The sequence below is a fragment of the Mchenga conophoros genome, linkage group LG23, assembly GCF_057382185.1.
Source record: "Mchenga conophoros isolate Kocher_MC1m ecotype Shallow Benthic linkage group LG23, M_conophoros_male_GT1.1, whole genome shotgun sequence".
Taxonomy (NCBI): domain Eukaryota; kingdom Metazoa; phylum Chordata; class Actinopteri; order Cichliformes; family Cichlidae; genus Mchenga; species Mchenga conophoros.
This window is the reverse complement of record NC_140547.1, coordinates 41,721,546-41,744,179: the sequence shown is the minus strand read 5'-3', so window position 1 is coordinate 41,744,179 and position 22,634 is coordinate 41,721,546. Positions and strand designations below refer to the sequence as shown.

General features: G+C 41.1%; 1 protein-coding gene across 2 annotated transcripts in view; it reads right to left on the bottom strand.

Moving 5' to 3' along the window:
- LOC146547891 (protein FAM184A-like) overlaps positions 1 to 22,634 on the bottom strand; it is an 80,291-nt gene that overhangs the window by 54,738 nt on the left and 2,919 nt on the right. Inside the window, exons 2-9 of one of the 2 annotated variants that reach the window (XM_085263723.1) lie at positions 10,711 to 10,788; positions 9,142 to 9,276; positions 8,769 to 8,867; positions 5,161 to 5,367; positions 4,581 to 4,754; positions 2,322 to 2,492; positions 1,731 to 1,866; positions 67 to 248 (exon numbers count right to left, since the gene is read on the bottom strand). In XM_085263723.1, the coding sequence (XP_085119849.1) occupies positions 67 to 248; positions 1,731 to 1,866; positions 2,322 to 2,492; positions 4,581 to 4,754; positions 5,161 to 5,367; positions 8,769 to 8,867; positions 9,142 to 9,276; positions 10,711 to 10,788 (1,182 nt within the window). The remainder of the gene's footprint in view (positions 1 to 66; positions 249 to 1,730; positions 1,867 to 2,321; positions 2,493 to 4,580; positions 4,755 to 5,160; positions 5,368 to 8,768; positions 8,868 to 9,141; positions 9,277 to 10,710; positions 10,789 to 22,634) is intronic. The other variant, XM_085263722.1, reaches the window with a different exon arrangement.

Here is a 22,634-nt window from a genome sequence, read left to right as displayed (position 1 = left end):
AAGAGGCAGATTAGAGGAAGTAAAAAGGCTTTTTGTGACAGACAAAGAAAGGATAAAAAAAAGTACCTGTTCCAGTTTGAGCACTTGTTGTTTGTGCTGGTCGTTGGCGGTCTGGCTCTGGCTGAGCAGAACCTCCCTCTCCTCCTCCAGCCTGCTGATCTTCTCCTTGAGGCGGCTCTGCTCCTGGTCCAAGTTCCTGATGGTCGCCTCGTGGGCCATCTGGGTTGCCTGCAAGGAGCCGATCTGACCTGAAAGCAGTCAAATTGAAATCATGTGTGTGTGTTAAAGAGGCTCTACAATCAGGAATCTGAGCTAACGTTTAAACCAGATGTTTGTTATTGTTATTGCTGTTTGAACGAAGAAGTGGCCTCTGCAGCAGAGTTATTAAACAGGAAGTCGGCAGTCTGCTAATTTAAAATATCAGCTGCTTGTAAAACTTGGTGGGAAAAACTTTAAATAACAAACAAGAAAAACAGTGTGGTGCAACAGTGTGGTTAGCTGAGCAGCCAGAGGGAAAGCAGATGTTCTAAAAAGAAAAGCAGTCAAAGGAAAAGATGTGGGATGAGTTTATTCAGACTATTTATGACATAAAAGCTCAATTTCAATCTAGTAATCATAGGAGAGCTTTAAAGTTTCTATAGACGCTTCTGTAGAGATCACACAGTATAAGGCGTGAGCACAGGCACCATGACACGCAGACACCCCTTGGCTTGAGCCCTGTATCACTAACCAACCTGGACCTTACGAGACATGAGCTGTTTTTCCCTTCATAATACAAAAATGCTCCGCTGCACCGATGCTGGAGGGAAAAAAAATTATCCATGCACATACATTTCCTCAAGGTGCAAAAAACTGTGTTTCAACCATTCGTTTGTGGCAGCTGGACAAAATAAAACTTTGCCCTCCACGAAATGGTTTGTTCTATTTTTGGAGCCCGGCACCCCGCTGTCGCACTCTCTGCGTGATATCCTCACAAACAGGCGTTGACCGTGACTGCTAAAGCTGCACACAAACTCCCTGCAGTCATATTGCCAACTACACTTTAATCAATTGGGTGTCTAAACCGCTTTGTAAATCAGTCAACATATTCTATTCGTGGTGCATTCAGGTGCACCATGTAAACTCGTAAATCTACAGCTGAACGGCTATGAATGTTGTTCAAACTAAAAGAAAAATCTTTACATGAATTTGAGTCCAGTTAACAGCAGAGTTTTTCAGTGTGTCTGAGGATTTTGAATGTTGTTTTACTCCAACGGTTTTGATAAAATTACAACAAATTATAATGCATTTGTTTCTACGCAGACACGTTTTGACTGCTGAATTTAAATCATGTCATTAGCAAACTTTATTGCACGGGTTACAGAGGTCTACGAAAAGGCTAAAAGCCACACGTAGCCACGAATGGACCAATTAGAATAAATGGAAATACCTCATCAAATTTTAAACATACAAGCCGAGATTTACAACATCGGTTAATTAAGCATGAGGAGCTCTGCTGGACTCGCAAATTTAGCTGAAATTTGCAAGCGACGATCAATTATAAAACACGTTGTGAAACATCGCTTTCGTTTGCAGCAGTGTGTGAGGATTTCTTTTGCAAATTGGGGAACATGAAACACAATCGTGAGAATAAGGATGACAAATAGCAGACTTCCTCTTTAATGGATGTGTGAAACATCTGCACACAGCACTGCACTGCACAGTGGTGAACGCCAGCAGTCAAATCTTACTGGCTTTGTGCAGGATTTCAGTAGCCTGCTGCTGAACTCGTTCCCTGCTGCTCTCTAGTTCATACTCGGTGTCCTTTAGCTGCATCACCCAGATCTCTCCGTCCTGGATTGCCTCTTCCAGCTGCTTGTGAAGGTTCTGCAGCACGCACAGAAACACACACACGCACGCTCAGCTATGTTACAACAATACAACGTTTGGCATTTTAAAACCTCAGCTCAGACTCTCCAGCTACTTCCAAACAGATCTGCCTGCAGGACCATCAGTGCACACTACATTTCCCACCACCTTAAGATTCTTAAAAACACTCTCCACCCCGAGGCTTTCTGTTTCCAGAAAACATTTTCCATTCAATTTATCCCACTTTGTACTTAAAACTGAAGCAAAGAAAAACTCTTCATATTATTTGTACTATTTTGGGAAATCCTGCAAACAGATGAATGATAAAACCAGCAGTAGCGGCATTAGTACATACTGCTACATTATTTTTCTGTCATTACAAAAACATCAAGGGAATCTGGACCAGAGGGTTTTCATTGTTTTGTCTTATTCATTTGATTTGACAATAAAACATGGTGTTCAGCCACTCGTACCCCACACACCTTGATGGTTCCCTCTGCGTTGGCCAGTGACGTCTGCAGTCTGTTGGTCTTGTCGCGGTTCTCTCTGGCCTCCTCCTGAGCTTTCTGAAGCTCACTCCTCAGCTTGGACAGTGAACGCTGCAATGCCACTTCCTGCGCCTGGAACTCCTTACGAAGCTCGACCTTCACGAGGACACAGAATTAAATTAGTCACTCTGACACAAGAACACAACGCTTATAGCCAGCAACACCTGCCTGTGTGAGTTAAAAGGAGACGACACAAGCAACCTTGAGAGGTGCATTGAGATAAATGAGGCTTTCTTTAAGGCGGTGTCTCAAAAACTGCTACTCATGTATCAATAACACGCAAGTCCACCACCACTGACAAAGACGCAATAAAAGCTGGACTAATTAATCCATATTTTAATATAAACAGTAGATCAAACGCCTGTATGTAACGTAAAAGGTGTGAGTAATTACCTCAGGCTTCTTTTCAAATACAGTTTTGGCTTTCAGGGCTTTAATTAACCTCGTTTCAAGCAGCAGCAGGGAGCAATAAACCATGAATAAACCCAACCCACCTGCCCAACAGCAAACACAAAGTTGGCAAGTAAGCTCGCAAAGACATACTCACATCAACACACTGGAGTCATGTAAGCTTAAACGTGTTTGGTAATCAAACAGAAACATGACTTCTAATGAACGTAGATCTACTGAAGGCAAAAACGGGGAACTGTTTGCTAACAATAACACATTCCCATGAAAAATGTATGTAAACTATCAGCATTGTGTTTGAAGTGAGTAAACCAACCAACTAATGCTGCTTTTAGATTCTTAATGTTAGGTAATCCTTTAATGGTGAGTTTGTGTGTGTTCACAAAGGCATACTGTGCTTCCCTAAATTAACAAAAGTTATTCAGAGGTCATTTTCTCTAGGTCAGTGTTTCCCAACAACTGTGCCGAGGTGTCATAGTGAGAAATGATCAGGTGTGCTGTGGAAAATTATCTGGTTTCACCTGATTAGTACTCTAAGCGAGCGGTCCCCAACCACTGGGCCACGGACCGGTACCGGCATGGGAAACAGGCAGAACAATTACATTCTCTTCCACTAGAGTGCAGTACAACGTTTTGCCCCAATTAAATGGGTTGCCAACGTCCAGTAAAACAGAAGATGAAGAAGAAATTATATAGCCATGCTGTGAGTGAGACAACGCAGCGTGTATTAGAAATAGATAAATATTTGACAAGAAAAAGTAGTCAATCTGACCTGGGTCCCGGGGAACATTTCAACCCAGATGAAGGCCCTAGCGTGAGTAGTGGTCACAAGAAAGCAAAAAAGGTACACTGAGGACAAACCGAGCCGATTGCTATACCCGGTGCGCGGGGAAAACTGCATTTTAGTTTGGTGGTGTGCCGTGTGATTTTTCTAATGTGAAATATAATAATATGTACGCGCTGGCTCCAAAAGTTGGGAGAGACTGCTCTAGGTAGCTTGAGAAAAATAGCAGCGAATATGTACCAAATAATGAGCAAGAAAAAAAATCAAAACAAAAACACCATCATGGCGTCGGTCGTGTAAGTGTGCGAGTGAGCTAATCACAAAAGTACATCTACAAGACAACAATATCACCCTGCTGTTTTCAACAGCTGCTCTTATGTTTGATTTATTAACTTTAACACCATCTGCCTGTTCTTACATATGGTATTTACAATTAAAATCATATTAAGCAATGACGAGAAATGCATTCAGGAGGTGCTGATTTTGTATTAACAGACCCAAAAATGAAGCTGTTCCTGCAGCGGAAACTGTACTAATGCAACATATTATACTTAACAAACAGAGGGAATTAGAAAAGGTCTCACATCTAATATAAAACTGTTTCAATAAAGGGCTTCTACCTACTAAAATTGAGAGAAATAAAGCCCTCGGCACTATTTGACGGCTTTATTCTAGACCAATTTCTTGACTTTTTTCAAGAATTTTATACAAGCCTGTTCGTTTCAACACATTTTATTGCCTGTAGCTGTACTGCAACGGAATAATTGTCTTAAGACACACAACACCTGTTAATAAAGAGAGCACTGTGTCTCTCTCAGGAACATAAACAGCTACAGGCCTGATACAGAACACCATGTTTCGGACTCTGTTTAATAAAGCGGTACAGTACTCCTAACAAATGAAAACAAATTAAATGCCTGAGTTTAGTACTTAAAATGTGGTTTCTGCTTTTCTTCTTCTCTGTCATAAAAAGGAGAGGAATAAGCTTTTACCTCCGTCCTCTTCCAGGCCAGCAGGTTCTCAGTGGTGAGCTGGTGTGTTCTCCTCATGGCCTCCAGCTCTCTCTCATAATACTCCTGAGCCTTGGCCAGCTTGGCCTCATACTCCTCCACCAGGCGGACCTTATCCTTTGTTAGCTCCTCCACCCTCTCCATCAATGCCTCCACCTACGCCAAGAGATGGATAAACAGAGAGCTTGTCAAGACACATTCCAAAATCCTTTTTTAAAAACAACAAGTCTTGAATAGATCAAGCCCCTAAACCACATTATGTTTAGTCTTAAGTTAGTTTTAAGTCTTTTTATTGTTGAGAGAAAAGAAAAATGGGAGAAAAATAAGAAAATGACATGCAACAAATCTCTATAGCCAAATTATTATCACTCCGGGTTTATATTGTGCTCATAAGCTAACTGCACTACAACACACTACATCCTTTCATTTCATTGATAAGCCTTAAAAAACAGCAGTTACCCTCGAAAGAAACTTGCTTTATCAACTTTCTACAAAAATCCCAACATGCATCACTCCGATCCAAACCTCATCTATCTCCCTCGCTCAATCGAGCTCCGCCCACCTCTTGTCTATGAAGCTCAGCCAGCTTCTCCTGGTCTTCTGTGGAGGAGGCGCTTTGGTTCCGCTGGTTGTTGAGGAGCTCCTCCACCTCCTGGCGGTGGGTGGTCCTCAGCTCCTCCAGCGCTCGCCGCTTCTCAGCCTCAAACTGTGCCTGAGCCTGGCTGAACGAGCGCAGCTTCTCCTCAAAATCCCGACGCATCTCCTCCACCTATTGAAACCACGGAATATGTTCTATTCTGTTTTTGTGTTACTGCTAGCCCAGTCGCTAATGGTGTCACGCTAACTGATCGCAGCATCGCCTCAAAATCCTCCCGTAACAATGAGGGAGGCACAAAACATTCAGTTCTAGCATCTTAAGCCTTTCAGCACTTGTTTGTTATTACCAAAATAAAAGCTTGAATCTTCTCTATGTACACCTCTAAGCAGAGCAAAGTGTTCTTTGCAGCGCAAGATCTGAAACAGTTCAAAAGAAAATGTAGAAACATGTAGCGTGTGATGTGATGTCATATGTCATGTAATGCGAACTGTTAGTGCTGGTAAAGATCTTTTTGTTCAAGCTGGAAGCAGACACTGTGAAAGCATTTAAAGTCCAAAGATAACACACAACAATCCAAATGTAAGAGATAAAGAGCTGAGTTTATTTACCCACCAGCTCTTTACATCTAAGTAGGGCTGAGATGTTCCTTTGTGCCCACATTCATCAGTGCATATGAAACTGTGTCACATGATCGTATGACATGACAGATGACATGATACATGTAACAATATTAGATTAATATCTATTTTTTTAATTGAATAACTGTACAGCACTCTGTTTATAGTAACCACTGTCCTTAATGTAAATATGTAAGAAGAATTGTGTATGTTTCTGTTCTGTGTACTGTTTGTTGTATATGTGTCTTTCTGGCTGCTGTTACAACAAATTTCCCCTTGTGGGACAATTAAAGGATTATTCTATCTTCTATCTATCTTATTGTAGCATACCATAATCTGTGCAATACTGAAGTAACAGCAGACTATAACAAGTAGAAATCATACTTCCTTATAATGAAGTGAACACTTACTGTATAAATAAGCAATCTACCGCCTTCTCCTAATCAAACGTGCCAAGTAGCACTTCATTCTGAGTGTAATTTTAATTTTGGGAGCGAGGTGCGTACAAAAGAAGAGTGCAGCAGTGAAGAGCGCGTTTGTGGCACTAAAAGTTAAATTTGTATTCATTATCAGCATATGCCAGTAACGATTATGACATCCCCCCTGCTGTGTGCAGCTCGTAAACAGCTTACCACTCGTGTGTCACTGGCAGATGCTCCTGCCCATGTGACTGGTGTGTCACCCTTGTTTTAGTGTCATATGCTGCATTACTAAAAACATGTTGCTGCTACTCTACAAGCATAACTGTGTGTGTGTGTATCTGTCTGTATGTAAGACATAATATTTTGTCAGTAAAAGATAGCCTTATGTATGTAATGTACACTGTCAGTATTTCCTTTGTTCAATTGTTATTTCTACACTGTACCACTAGAGAGACACCGACAGGCAGATCCAGTCTCCTAGTATGCGTGACATGCATCTGATTTTTCTGATCTAAGAGAGGAGTTCATACCTATCCCCTCCAACTCATCATTTCTGACTGCTAGTACCACATGTTAAATTAAAATAGTGAAACTGGTAGCGCTAAATGACACAGAGGTTGTGGGTGTTCCACGCTGTCTGCACAGATTACCTGGTGGGAGGCAACCTGTCTCCAAACAATCACGGTCTGACTCAGACTGACTGCAATCACTCTCAGATGAGGAAGGTTTGCAAATAATTGCTGTCTAATTTAAAAATAAGGACAGCCAGCATGTCTTTCTATGCTGATGACTGCAACCTGTCTGCAACTCGTCCCTCTGCAGTCGGGGACTAAACTCAGCTGGGTGCCATGTCCCTCAGCTACTATATGTGGAGAAATTTCTGCTTCAGATCTGTGAGATTCTGGCTGAACTGTGGATGTAAGGAGTTAATGTGAACTTCTGTGTGTTTGGACAGCAAAATATTTAAAACAGATGCCAACAGATTTGTCTCAGTCAATCACAAACAGATTACACATAATTGCCAACTTGACTCCATTTAATTGCAAACTGACTGCAGACTTTTATGACTGTCTTGATGCACTGAAGTTGCTTTAAAGATGGCAGCTAACTGCAAGTGGTCACAAACGGGCTCCCAGTTTTAAAAGTTATAATTATTTTTCCAATACATCTTTTTCAGGTCACACCACAGTCTCCACCGGCTGTTTTCCCAAATGTGGCTGTAGCATTACACAGTGCATATTAAATTAGGGCCATAAGTATTTGGACAATGATATAAAAAAAAATCTATTTTCAATCAAGACGTGACTGAAGCACACACCTTCAGAATTAATTCGGTGGGCTTCATTATTATAGATTTTTAAATTATTTTGATGCCGTCGTTACAGCCTGATGACAGCGAGCGTCCTTTACCTGCATCAACATCTAATTGATGTCAATTTAAGTTGTCTTTCAGTTTATAAATTAAACAATAATATAACATATTTGATCAATTTTATCATATGTGCCAGTTATAACCTATTAAGGTATAAAGTCTGTGGTGTGAAGTAGTATTACTCACTAATGCTTGTATCAGTCTTGTTTGATTGATTAATCTGCATTCAGCACAAATAAACCATTCCTGTTGTGCATTTAGAGCATAACACACTTTACATTTTTACAATTACAGCCCGAATACAAAAACATTGGGATGCTGTGTGATATGTAATTAAACACACAAGGAAAAGATTTGCAAATATAATAAACTCATCTTTTGTTCAAAATAGAAAACAGAAGAGAAACTGCAAAAGGATTTTTATATCCAGTACATGACATCATCACAAGATTCCAAGGATCTGGAGAAATCTCCAATGTCCAAAAATCAATACTGGATGCCCGCGATCATCAGGCCCTCGGGCAGCATGCATTAAAAGCAGACGTGATTCTGTCATGGAAATCACTGCATGGACTCAGGAACACTCCCACTGTTCACTGTGCCACCCGGTTAAAGCTCTATATGCAAAGAAGAAGCCATATGTTAACATGATCCTGGAGCGCTATCGTCCCCTGGGCGCTGATCCTCTGAGCAAACGGTCTAAAGTGGACTGAGGCGAGTTGAAAAACTGTTCTGTGGTCAGAAGAATTCACATCTGAAAAAGTGGATTCTTTATCCTCAAGGAGAAATGAACTATTTGCACTCAGGCCAAAACTCTCTTATGTCTTAAGGTGTAAGTGGATAAGTGCCTCGGGGACTGGCAGTTTGCACATCTGGAAGGGCACCAGCAATGCTGAAAGTTATATACAGATTTAGAGCAACATATGCTCCAATCTTTTTCAGGTAAGACCTTGCATGTGAAACATTTGGAGTATCATGAAGCAAAAAAAATGACAACAAGAATCACATACAGTCAGCATCTTCTCACTAAGTTTTGCATGTTCTGCATGTGTATGTGTGATTACATTTACATTTTACACAGCATCCCAACACCTTTCATAATTGGGTTCATGCATGAAAGTTAACAATCAGGTATTACTTTTGTTATGAGCCCAACCTTACCTCTCTGCTCATAGAAACCACCCTCTGCGTGTGCTGGGCCTCTGTGCACAGCTGCGAGTCCTCCATCCTCTGTCTGTACATCTCGAACTCTGCTAGAGCCTGAAGACAACAAGCACAACAGTGTTACATAAAGACAAATATGGAAACATACAACTGCAATATAACACACCCACTCCTGTATTATATGTTAAGTTGATACTATCCAGTTTTTTACACCTAAATAATCCACATTAAAAGGCTACAACATTAAAACATACTATTGCTTAAAGATGACAACGTAGGAATATGTGAAGCAATACACAAACTAAGCAAAGCCTGGCTCGATACAACCAAACTAAATGAAGCCATGTGGTGCCCGGCAGCGCTGAATGACCTGTCTCTTCATGTGTTCGTGGAGCTCTACAGATTCCTCCAGACTGGCAAGACGCCGCCTCAGATCCACCTCGTCCGCCATTTTAGTCTTGTACTGCATGATCTTGTCTCTGGTTTCTGTCACAATGTGTTGGACCTGAGCAAGAGGAAAGAAAGCAGCCAGTGCTTTAAAACAGAACAGAACTTAAATTTAAAACAGAATTTAAAACAAAGTTCAGCTCAGGTTTAGGCAATTACGATTAAGATGATTATGAGCAAGATTAAAACTTTTTTGTTCTTTTCCAAAGTGGAAAAATATCATAAATTTACAACCAGAGTAGCAGGAAATAAGACCTGAGGAGAAATATGTGAAAATAAATAAGAAAAAGGTGCCAGCACAACACCGTGGACTCCAAGAAAACAGGGGGAGAAAACTCTCACTTTAAAAATTTAACACTTGAAAGAAACACTCATTTAATTAACAATCTTGCAGACTACAGTGCACAAGAGCTTCCCTCTAAAAGAAATACCAGTGAAATTAAGTAGGTTTAAACCACTTTTGTAAAGGCCAAGTTCACGTCCTCAAATAAACTCTGCCCACCACTGAATATAATGGGTTTTGATTTGGTGCCAGACTTGTTCTGTGTCTTTGAAACCAGTTCAGAAAATCGTAACATTTAGAACATAAGGCAGCTGGTAGTAAACATCCACACCGCTTACACTGAATCAGCTGAACCCTTTGAATTAAGTGGACAATCTGGGGGAACTCTGCTGTGCTGTGCTTCTGTTATGTTCTTGTATGTGAGGTTGGGAAAAAAAGTACTGGTGATGTGATTAATCACGTAATTTCACAATACCTGTGGCACATTACGGCTGAACACATTACGAAGAAACCCAATAAATGTGGATGTTTCTATAGACATCAGGGAACAGGGAGTGTAAAATATGACTTCTTCACAGATTTGACCCAGATTAATACCTCTGGGAGATTTTTGGAGTCAAGTGTTTAACAGTGAGCATCATCAGCCCTTAGGAAGCTATACCACAAACCACTGGAAACATCTGTACCTGCCATGGTGATTTAGCTGTTAAGCGAATTAATCAGCTGAGAAGTCAGAACTTTGCATCTGGAAACAGCTGTGGGTAACAGATGCTCTTAAGATTTAAGTTCATCTTTAGTTTAACTTTCCTAATCACCCCTCAGTCAAATTAAACCCTTTCTGCAGTGCTGACCTGCTCGCTGCAGGAGGGCGGCAGACAGCAAAACCATGGTTAGCCTTGATAACAAAACTGCAGTTTGCCACTGAATTTGCTCCTCTCCTCTCCAGTGACTAAAATACCAAACAGAAGATGGGGAAACCTCACTAAGGAGAATTCTGCTTCACCACACTTTTATAATGTAAATGAAATAACACCATTTAAACACACTTTCATTCCCACAGCAGTTTGACACCACAAAAGTGACAAACCACACGGCTGTTTATCAATCACAGAGTATTTTCCACCACATAATAACAGGGTGTTCAGAATCAGAATCAGAATACTTTATTGATCCCTGGGGGAAATTATTTTCGGTGTTCGGTGTCTGTACCTCGTCCTCGTGAGCTTCTTTCAGGGACTCGATTTCTTCTTCGTGCTCATCGTTCTTGGTGTTGAGAGCATAAATTACCTGGAGAAATGAGCAGAATTAGATCACAGAAAGAAAATGGTAAATGGCCTGTATTTGTATAGCGCTTTACACAACCAGTCATCCACCCATTCACACACTGGTGATGGCAGCTACATTGTAGCCACAGCCACCCTGGGGCGCACTGACAGAGGCGAGGCTACCGGACACTGGCGCCACCGGGCCCTCTGACCACCACCAGTAGGCAACGGGTGAAGTGTCTTGCCCAAGGACACAACGACAGAGACTGTCCAAGCCGGGGCTCGAACCGGCAACCTTCCAATTACAAGGCGAACTCCCAACTCTTGAGCCAGAAGACAGGAAAGAAAGTTCTTATTAACTGTTTCAATATCAGATCAATAGAAGTGAAGACTAAGCTCAGCTCTGCATCGAGAGTGCAACAAAATCAATACCAACAGCATCAGGAAAGGAGAGAATTATGTTTCGTGTTCTGATTAAAGACAGTCACACACTGAGCCAGGACTACGCTACACACAAAACACAACAAAAGTCCCACAAAGGGAGGTGGGGGGGCGAGGGGTCGGGTGTTCGATAATAAATTTGGTGCAAAGGAGATAAGTGAACATTTCACAGTAAGCACAGACGTTCCTGTGGTCACAGGAAAGCCCTCTACTGGTTGCTGCACATTGCACAAGCCTAAGTGAATAACATCTCGTCAGTCATGCTTGCTCTCTCTCTACCAGGAATATAAGTAGGTTTTACAAGTGCTGGAGGTAAATGATATGCAAAAAAAAGAAAAAAGCTTAAGCTTCAGCAAATTGAAGCCTGCAGGGAGAGCAGCTAATATTCAGTCACGGTCAGCTGAATTACAGCCCCGCTGGCATCGAGACGAACGGGTCCACCTTTTGCTCCATTTACAGGTGAGAGGAAAAGGTTACATACAAATCTACAGCAAGAAGTGGGCATAAAGGTATAGTGGTGGGGGATATTTATCCTTTATGGGCAACACTGCTGACGTTTTAAAGACCACTGGGATCAACAATTGAGTAATCATCACTGCAGGGTATTTGCAACTTTATTAAACTTCCCTGTACTCAGCAAGAAATACTAAAACCACTGCTGTGATACATACTGTATCACAGCAACTCAATATAACAGCTGTTTAATATTCTATATTACACTTGATCTCCTAGTGCCTTTAAAAGCAGCATTATTTTGATTTTTCAAACTTGCCGTCTAAAGTATGTACACTGAATGTGTTGCATCCTCAAAAATGCACCGTGAAGAAAAAATAAGTTGACATGGGACCACGTGGGAGGCAGAGAAATCATTTCAGTGAGCCAACTGACCTGGAGCAACATCTAGCTGCGTGTCTGAGGTAAAATAGGATAATTGTACCTCATTGTATTTTCAGTACCGGTGAGTGTTTTAAGCTACAAGCACACTTGTTGCCAAATGTAGTGGTCTGATTGTACTGGTGAAGATTGTCATTTCCACAACACTGCCCCCCCCCCCTCGAGGTCCGCAGCGCTGTTGAAAAGGCTCTGGAGGTCCCTGTATTAAGCACATAAACCTGTGACACAAAAATCACCAAACTGAGACACCACAGACTGTTTTCCTTCCTGGTGATGAAGGAAAACGCTGGGCTGGCATGTAAAAGGACATTTATTCCCTTCAAGGACCTGAAGCTCCATAAAGCACCCCTCCAATAGCCAAACCCATCTGTTCTCTGATTGGATAGTTAAATTTGTGATTGACATGACATTGGCCAATCAGATGAAAGGAAGAAAAGTAGGATCAAAATTCGTACTTGAAGCTTGAAAGTTGAGTGCAGAGTTTCACACGTATTTTTTGGCTAAGTCCACACACAAATCTTTTTTACACACACAAAACTGATTTACAGGTACAAAATATTTATGACCACAATTTGAGCCCATATAAATGCAATTTGCAGCTGAGACTTTGAGCTGCACTACAAAATGGTTGACTCGCCATAGTGCGAAGGGGTGGACCCACACTTGCAGCCGAGGAATTGCAAAATAAAACAAAAAGCCTTGAATCTGAATTAATCTGAAATAAAATGAAATTAAAAGAATTGATTTCTCTTCCCTTTAACCACTGCCTGGTATCCTTTACAACTGTATTCTAAAAGAGTGACATACCATCTGCTCATTTGTGTTTTTCCACTTTACAACAATCCCGCCTGAATGTTTTTATTGGTGCTAAACTGAAATTTTGTCATTGGTTATTTTATGTTTTTAAGCTGGGAGCAAAATCAGTGAGAGGAAGGTGGATTTCAACCCTCCACTCTCTTTGAGAGTGAGCCTTGATTCCCAGCAGTAAGTCTGCCGTGGAACTGTTCCTTCAATTATACATGATTATTTTAATGACGCTGCTGTGCCTGCTGCTTTCATCTCCTTCTTTCCCTCCTCTCTCTTTGCTCCCATCCTTTCATCTCCCTTTTTTGTTCTTTATCTCTCCTCCTCTCTTCTCTCCCTTCTCTCTTACACTTTCTTCTTTGTCTCGCCATCTCGCAGGGATGAAGATACCTAACATCTCTATTTGTATCTATGGTATAAAAGTGAGACTTGAGTTCCATAAATAATTTCTCACGGAGCAATTGTGTCAAAGTAACCCAGCTGGAAAGGAAATTCTGCTGTGATTAACCACTGATAAAACCTTACTTGGTAATTAGATAGTGTTATTGACTTGGACTGTTAATGAGTGATGAATTTACTGATGAAAAAGAAAAGTCAACAAAGCTTTTCAGCTACATAAATCATTTAGCAAAGCTGTCAAACACTCTCTGATTACGGCTTTTCAGATTTAATGATTTGCAGCTTTTCAATGTTTGGTGTCACCATGAAATAGATGACAGTGTTTCCTACTCATAGACTTTATTTGGGAGCGCTGCCCAGGTGTATTAACTGTGGGAAAAGTATAATTGGCCACTCAAGGAGGCTTGGAAGATACTGCTCAGCTGACAAATGGAATTAGGATAAGCAGAAGAAGATGGATGGATGATGGATGGATGGATGGATGGATGGATGGATGGATGGATGGATGGATGGATGGATGGATGATGGATGGATGGATGGATGGATGGATGGATGGATGGATGATGGATGGATGGATGGATGGCTGGATGGATGGATGGATGGATGGATGGATGATGGATGGATGGATACTTCTAACCAACTAGCCCCAGCCCATCTTCTATTTTCCTATCAGCAGATGTATCAGGTCGCTGTTGTGGCAGCCCTCGATATCATTCAGCTGCCCCTCTAGAGAGGCTCTTCTTCTGTTGTAGACTCTTCTTGAACTACTGTGGTGATGACAGTTCTTGCTCAGCTCTTAAGACACTCTGTGAACTGGATGGCTACTCTAACAGGGGATTTATACTTAAATACTTAAACTTAGACCGCATACCTTTCTGAAACCCTCTACCATAACATATGCCGTAATCTGACTTAAAGCTACCTAAAAATGTAACTGCACATGATGATGTGCAGGTATAAATGCTGGCAACGGTGGCTGCTACTTGTGTAGACTACACCTTAGTATAAATTAGGTGTAAAAAGAGCCTGTGACAGGTGGCTGGATGGATGGTTACGGATAAGATGGCGCCGAGTATGGCAGCCTCGTCACGAGCTCCCCCAAGCAACAGCTGTTTTCTGTGTTTACTTTTACTTTATTTATTTTTTTGCACAACTCTGTTGCTTGTGAAGCTCGCACACAAGAATTTCACTCGCATGTACTGTACCAGTGTACCTGCACATGTGATGTGACAATAAAAGTGATTTGATTTGATTTGAGGTGGAGAGGTTGTTAACAAGCTGCTATGTTGAGCTCAGTGAGGCTGCAGAACAGAGCAACGACTACTGCACTTACCTGCTGTCCATGAAAGTGGAGTTAGAGCTCATCTACAAGACAAGAATCTTACTGAAGAGGCAGCTGCACATATCGGCCATTAATTTATTGATCACACAGTACACTGGGAAACACTGATAAAAAATTATTTTGGTTTTGAGGTTAGCCAGCGAACATTACCAATAAGAAGACAGTCTGTGATGAGCTTTGTAGCATTTTCTGCGATTATAGGATGTATTTATTCAGTGCAACATCTTTGAGACATCCAGCCAGAATTAAAAGAAAGCTTCAATTTACACAATCGTTTCTAAATGTGAGAGTGGATTAAAAAATATGTAAAACTGTCCAACCTAAACTTTTGCCCTTTATTCTATAGTAGTATCTAAATCTGATATCGATCATGGAGCGGGACCAATACAGGATTTTCAAGACCAAAGCCAATATTTGGCAATTTAAAAAATCTGACAAATCCTTGCTAATATAATTCGAGATGGCACGATACCACTTTTTTATGTCCGATACCGATATCATAAATTTGGATATCTGCCGATACCGATATGAATCCGATATAGTGTTTTTTAATCAACAAAACTGTTTTTTAATATCTTGCTGCATTTTGTATAAGTTCATACTCAAGTTTAAAACAACAACTACACTAAAGCTATTCTGTTATACCTGTATGCAAAAAAAAAAATTTCATAGTTCAGCAATACTGATCAATCTAATAAACTTAAACCTACACCATCCTCCCTATTCTGGTATTTTAAAGAGTACTTAGCGTAAATACTAAGCAACCTAACTAATAGGGTTCCAACTCCCAGCAACAACAAAAATAAAAAAATAAAAAATAGGGAACCACCCCTCACGCTCCACCTCATGATGCTTAATCGACGTAATCAACCTTAATTTGATGCAGTGTGAAAAAAAATGCACAGAAATCAATTATTTCTCAAGAAATATTAAATAGATTCAACATCTTTCTTCAACAGAACTGCAGACTGCACAGATGGTACCTTCCCAAAGGAAAAAGTACTATAGCTTACTAGGGTATATATATTAGACTTAATAGTTACTATATGCAGTAATGGACTTCTATTCATTTTGCATCAAATTAAAACTTTGGGTGTCAGATAATTATTTATTAAAAGCTTTTATTTATTAGACATTTTAAATGAGAATAAGAAAGAAAAGTATGTCTTTGTGCCCCCTTTTCCCTGTTAATGCCCTATCGGCCCCCCTGGCTAAACTTTGCTAGATCCGCCCCTGCACAGTTACCAGCGTCAGCTACGTAGAAAAAGATCCTCGAGTAGAAAGTAATAATAAATAAATTCTAACAACAGCTGATCAAGCTTAAACGTGCTGCTGTTGTTCAGCCGCTGGTTTCCTCTTTCTGGTGCAAAGTGGGCCAAAAGCAAACCAGAGAGACGGACTCGCGACAGAAAAGCCGATCAGCTGATCGTTAAGCAGTTTCATGATTGAAGTAGCAGCAAGAAGAGGCAGTGGCTTGTTAAGCTTAACGCAGGAATGCTTTACAAACATTCGACGTGCTAAAGTTCTGAGGTGAGTTACGGAATGTTGCAAGTTTTGTGAGGTGCTTTCGTGATATTTAATGGATCGGATTACATTTTTTATTTTTCTCCGATATCCGATCCAGTAATTTAGGTCAGTATCGGACCGATACCGATACGTAATATCGGATCGGTCCATCTCTAAATATAATACGACAATGCGGGTTAAAAAAAATGTAACTGTTGTGTTACAACAAGTCGTGGATTACTCGTGTAATTTTAAGTGTAATCTAAGTGTCCTCTGGTGGACAAACTACATCATCAACATCAACACATAACATGATTACATGGTGGTTCTTCCTTCTATTATTTGCTTTTTTACAATATATGTGTTGATACTGATATATTAATGCTGCCGATATATCAGTAAGGCTCTAATAGTTGATATGACGTGAAACTATTTGACTGCCTGCTCTTACTCTTTAAAAAGACCTAAGATTTTTACTGTAGCTGTTCTGAATTTTTCCACATTAAACAAATCTGCAGCAGTTCAGATTTACAAAGGTGATAAACATGTTGTGCGTGGTTGCATAGAAGCAGACTGTAAAACTTGCTTGGCTCAGATTTTAGGGTGAAAAAAGCAAACACGGTGTGATATGTGTCACTCTCAGAGCACTACAGAATAAACAGACTTCACTGGCATCTGTCTACCACACAGATGCAACCTGACACGCCATAACAAGCTGATTAATGTTTGCAGCAGCAGAAAATGAGGAACTTCCAGCCATGATAAATGTAGCACGACTGTGTGATTTTAAGCAACACACACAGCTGAATACATAACAACTATCTATTTATCTGTATATGTTTAATGTAGCCATTAGGAGGGGGTTGTGGAGTTCATGCACCGGCACTTGTTCCGTGTTATTTTTACCTAACAGGTTCCCAAAGAGAAATGCATGAAAGTGAAGCAGAGCATGCACACGTCCACTGCTGAATATGACAAGTTTGACAACAAAAGGAAGAGAACGACAGCCAATAGTTTCTTCTTTTCTTCTCTGCTGGAGGTCTCACAGGAACATTTTCTGTCCCGAAGCTCCAATCAAAACAAGCCTAAAGGCAATACAACAGCCTGCAGCTACACACAGTTATTCAGTGCTGGAAAAAAAACACAAAAACATCATGAAACACCTTTTTGTACCACTTTTACTGTTGCTCATCTCACTCTACTGGCATTAGGAATAAAAAACTACAGTGTGCTTCAAGAACAGCTAGATAGATACACAGTGTATTTATCTCCCATTAACCCAACAGGTGGACTAAACTGCAAAAAGCACATGAGATGCAGAGAAGAACATGACCTACCATGCTAGTTCTAGTTTAGCCTTGATATTTTAACATAATTATTCATAACACAGTGAAAAAGCTCATCTTTCAAAGGCAACACCTAACCCCTGTTAATGGCTCTGCAGCCTCCACCGCAGGTTGTCTGTGAACCCGAGGAAACCTGGGAGTGTGATGGAGAGCAACACCTTGGTAGTGCTTCCAAAAGTAGAGCCTTGGAAGCAAACCATTAATTAATCTTCAAGGGGGTTCACCTACAGAAGCCTTCTATGATCTTTACTTCTTCTAGACCAGGGGTGCCCAATCCCGGTCCTCGAGAGCTACCGTCCTGCAGCTTTTAGATGCATCCTTGTTCCCACACACCCGAATCAAATGAATGGCTTGTTATCAGGCCTTTGCCAAACATGATGGCATGCTGAAGAGGTACATTTGATTCAGCTGTGTTGGAGTAGGGATGCATCTAAAAGCTGCAGGATAGTAGCTCTCGAGGACTGGGATTGGGCAGCCCTGTTCTAGACGTTGTTGACCAAAGTCTCACTTTCAATCATCCAGGCTCAAGCTGATCGACTAGCTGGACAGGAAAAGGGAACTACAGAAGCTTGTTAACACCACTTTTTGCCCTCTGCAAGCCAAAATTTCAGAGTATTATCTTAAAATAATTTTGAGTTAGGTGTGAATAGATTAAAAAAGTTTCCTGCTGCGTCCTTTTACTCCTCTCGGAGTGGTATAAAATTTACACCTATTAAAGCATCATAGAAGAGTATCATTAAAGTCGATCAGCTGAAATCCACGCAGCACGCGTTAAATCAATCAAACTGAACCACATCTATCATTACAGACTGTTTAACAGCAAATTCTCCTCCGAACAGTAATGCACAGGATTTACAGTCGGAGTCCTCTATCACCGAGGCCTCAAATGTAGAGCTTCTGTGTGCAGGATGGATAAGGGATGATGCTAAAAATGACAGTGGGGGCACCCAGGAGGGATCTCTCTGAGGCTGAAGTCGATCACTATTGATCAAACCGCGGTAGAAAGGTCACTAAAGCCTGGAGAGGAACAACTGCAGCATTTGGCTCTGACAAAACTCTGTTGCTCTGCTCTTGTCATTTTCAGAGGATTACCATCATATGCACTAATTAAAGGATTAATGAAAGCCTGGCTCTCAGATGCGCTGTAGTCTTAATGGGATACCTCGACATTTGAGCTTTTAGTCCAATGTTTTCCTTCACCAGACGCGCCATGAAGTGGCAACACAGGCTCTGTTACCAATTAGCCGACGAGCACTGCGCATTTACTTTTTCCTGGTTTAAAGACACTTCGCATCTGTTCCTTCAGTTTTCATTTCGAAGCTCAGGCGCTCCAAGGACACTCAGCTCACGCACACTTTTCCTCCCTGAGCATCACTAGGCTACATCACAACCTCAGAAACAGAAAGCAAGAACAAAAGCACACTGTGTCTTTGACAGAAAAATGTTTCTGTGACAGCCATAACAGCATGTTACAACCTAAAAGTAAGCCTCGACTGATCCTGCTGTCTGTGGACTGATCCAGGTATCTTTTACATTTTGAATGCACTCCATCCATCCATCCATTTTCTCTTTCTTATCCAGGGCGGGGTTGCAGGGGGCAGCAGGCTAAGCAGAGATCCCTCCCTCTTTAGCCTCCTCCTCCAGCTTATCTGGGGGAACATCAAGGCTTCCTGGGCCAGCCAAGGACTGTAATCTCTCCAGTGTGTCCTGGGTCGACCACGGTGCCTCCTCTTACTTGGAATACCTCACCCAGGAGGCGGATGCCCAAACCACCCAAACTAGCTCCTCTGAATGTGGAAGAGCAGTCTCCCTCAAATGACTGTACTCTTCATCCTCTCACTAAGGGAGAAGCCAGCCATCCTCAGAGAGAGTGGAGCTGAGAAAGCTCATTCCAGCCGCTTGTATCCATAATCTAATTCTTAGATTAGATTATGACCAGAGCTTTAGATAGTGCCTGAAATGGGATTTAATACATGGAATAACAACACATGAATAGCTTTGGAGGGTGGGGTCGTAGATCAATCGAAGACCAACTGAAAAATGGACAGCTATGCTTTAGGGGTGGGCGATATAAACGATATACGATAGAAACGATAGAGATTTTGACTATACCGCTCTATCGTGATAGTGAATGTTGATGATGTCATCAAGCTGCGCCTGTTTTGGTTGAAAGCATCGCAGCGGCTAAAACCATTATATTATTATATAGCATAATAATTATATAGCAAAGAGATGAAGCACTTTTGAAATATGGGGAAAGCCAAAAACTGCGCTTCCTCCACTTCCGTAACATTGATTCATTAATGTTGAATTCTCTCGCAGCTGTTCGATTCCCATGTTGTTGCAGTATATTAACAACTAATCTTGTATTGTGGATGAATAATCTTAGTTGTTCTCCTGACTGAAGTTTGCCCCGTGTATAGCATCCTGCTATGCAATTGCATTTGTCCCTGACCACCAGAATCCCTCACGTTAACTTTTATCGAGTGGGAAAAAATTTAGCTTTCATCCTCCAGCTTCACTGTGCTAATGTTATGCTAACATAGCTGTGTCGCTAGCAATCACGTAGCACAACATTATATACCAGCTAGTCCAACTTCAGTAACCCCTCAAACGCCACTGCTGTTTAGTTTTCTGTCTTAATTTATGTTGGAAGTGGTAGCAGAGCTGTACGTTTTAATTAGTTTCAAAAATCTCTCAGTCAGAACATGCTATGAAATGTTTAGGTTGAAACTAGCGACTTCTAACTGTTAAATTAAATTTAATAAATTCTGTTTTCATGGATGCATGGATGTTAAACTTAATTGTTACACCTGGTAAAGCAGCAATGCTGATGATTTTATTAAAGACGAAAGAATTTAGACCGTTTTTAACTCTCAGTCTTTGTTTGACTTTGGGACCTGAAGTGACGGAGTTTTGGACCCAGATTACTCCGCGAAGCTCCTCACCACGGCAGTAGTTGCTCTGACAATCCATCAAGCAGTGCGGCTTACCAAAGTTGTACTAAAACATTTTTTAACAGATTTCTGCACGCCAAAATCGATTCGAGGTCATAACCAGAATTCATACATAAGGCACACTCTTGATTTTTGAGAAAATTAAAGGATTTTAAGTGTGCCTTATAGTGTGGGAAATACGTTATACAAAAGAAAAGAATATATCGCGATATATATCGTTACCGCACATGCTTCCAATTATACCGCGATATGGATTTTAGGCCATATCGCCCAGCCCTACTGTGCTTCATATTCAGCTCTCGCTTCTCCATGACAGACCTGTAGAGCATCCTAATCACCGCTACTGTGGTCCCAGTCAGCTGTGGGAGGAGTTCGGTGAGGCCATGGAAAAAGACTTTTGGACTGCCTCAGAGGGATTATGGCAAAGCAGCGCTCTAATAATGTGATGTATAGTGCAAGTGGGACATCATTGACGTCAACTGAGGATACAGTCGGGTGGAGTGTTCTGGGAGGACTTAATGAGACTAAAAAGCAATTACGTGACGTTTCTGAACACGTACCTATTTAGCATGTGGCTAAAACAAAACCCAAACCTAATCCTAACCCTGGATGGTTTGCTAGTGTCCTGGTGGACGATAAGAGTTTTGAGAGTTTCAGCCAAATGTGCAGATCAATTCAAACTCTAATTAGCTAATTAGTCCTCAATTCTGACACTTTCACTGCTGTCAGCTAGTTTTTGTAAACTCAGGCTAGATAAATCTTTCAATACGGACTTACGTTTGCAAGAGTTATTGCAAAGCATATTAGCCAAACCCAGACGGGCAATTATGGATTTCTAATAAGTGGTCACTCAATCAAACTAATGTCTAAGCTTCAGAGTTATGAATCATTAGTGTCTGCCAGGCATAAACATCAACCAGCAGTCTTATCAGCCAGCCTTCGGTCATTTACCGATTCCTCTATGGCAGCGGTCCCCAACCCCCGGGCCTCGGACCGGTACTGGTCCGTGAGTCGTTTGGTACCGGGCCGCGAGAGTTGAGGTTCAAGTGTGAAATGTATGGTTTTCAGAGGTTTTATCGGTTTTCAGCGTTATTTTGTTATCGTTTTTATCGTTAACTCGGTTTTCCTGGGTCTTTTCAAGTTTGTTATGAATAAATCTTCTCTTCTGCTAGTTTTATTCTGTTGTATTTATCCGCGACACGTTAAAGGCCGGTCCGTGAAAATATTGTCGGGCATAAACCGGTCCGTGGCGCAAAAAAGCTTGGAGACCGCTGCTCTATGGCATTTTAAACACAACAAATAATTTATTTTGAAGCATAAATTACCTTTGCAACAGCTGAAATCCAATAGCTGTTGTAAATTGGACTGCCAGAACGTAAAGTTAGGTTTAATGTTTTTTCCACTGGACAAACTTTCAATTCTGTTGCCTCTGTGTACCTTTGGTTCCTAATATGTAAAGGTTTTTTCACACTTCAAAAGGCATATATGTAATTCATATATTAATACAAACAGAAGAGATCAGGTGTGTCTGTTGACCACATTTTATGACTCTTAAGGCCCAACCATCACGATATCCCTCATTTGTGGGTTTTGTCAGTCTCTCTAGGCTACAGTGTAACTGAAAATGTGTCTGTATTTTGGGATGAAGCATTAGTTTCGGATGGATAGGGAAGAAATAGACAAGCGGGGACAGGAGAGGTGTTTTGGAAATATCAGGAGGAAACCCTCGGGCAGACCCAGGACTTGCTGGAGATTATGTTTCTTGGATGACTTGGGAGTATTCCCCCAGAAGAGCTGGAGGCGGCAGCTGGTGAGAGAGAGATGTTGGCATCTCCTTCTCCACCAGGTTCCAGATAAGCAGTAGAAAGCAAATGAATGTAGAGCAGGTGTTTCAAACAGAGTCTTTACAATAAATTCTTATGTTTAAAACAGATTGGAGTGTTAAAGAATAAAACTAATGTAACATATGACATTGTAGTGCAGCCTTCAATTTAATCAACGCTGTACTCCCAGAAAAATCCTTTTATAATAGGTTATATGCACGGCCAGATGTTTAAGCACTGAGGACACAGCTGAAATGATTTTGCACTGAAACGTGAGCTGTTAGCGATGCTGCTCACATCAAGATGATCAATACTTTCCACTAATTTGGTGATGATTTTTTAAATCACCTTTAGAC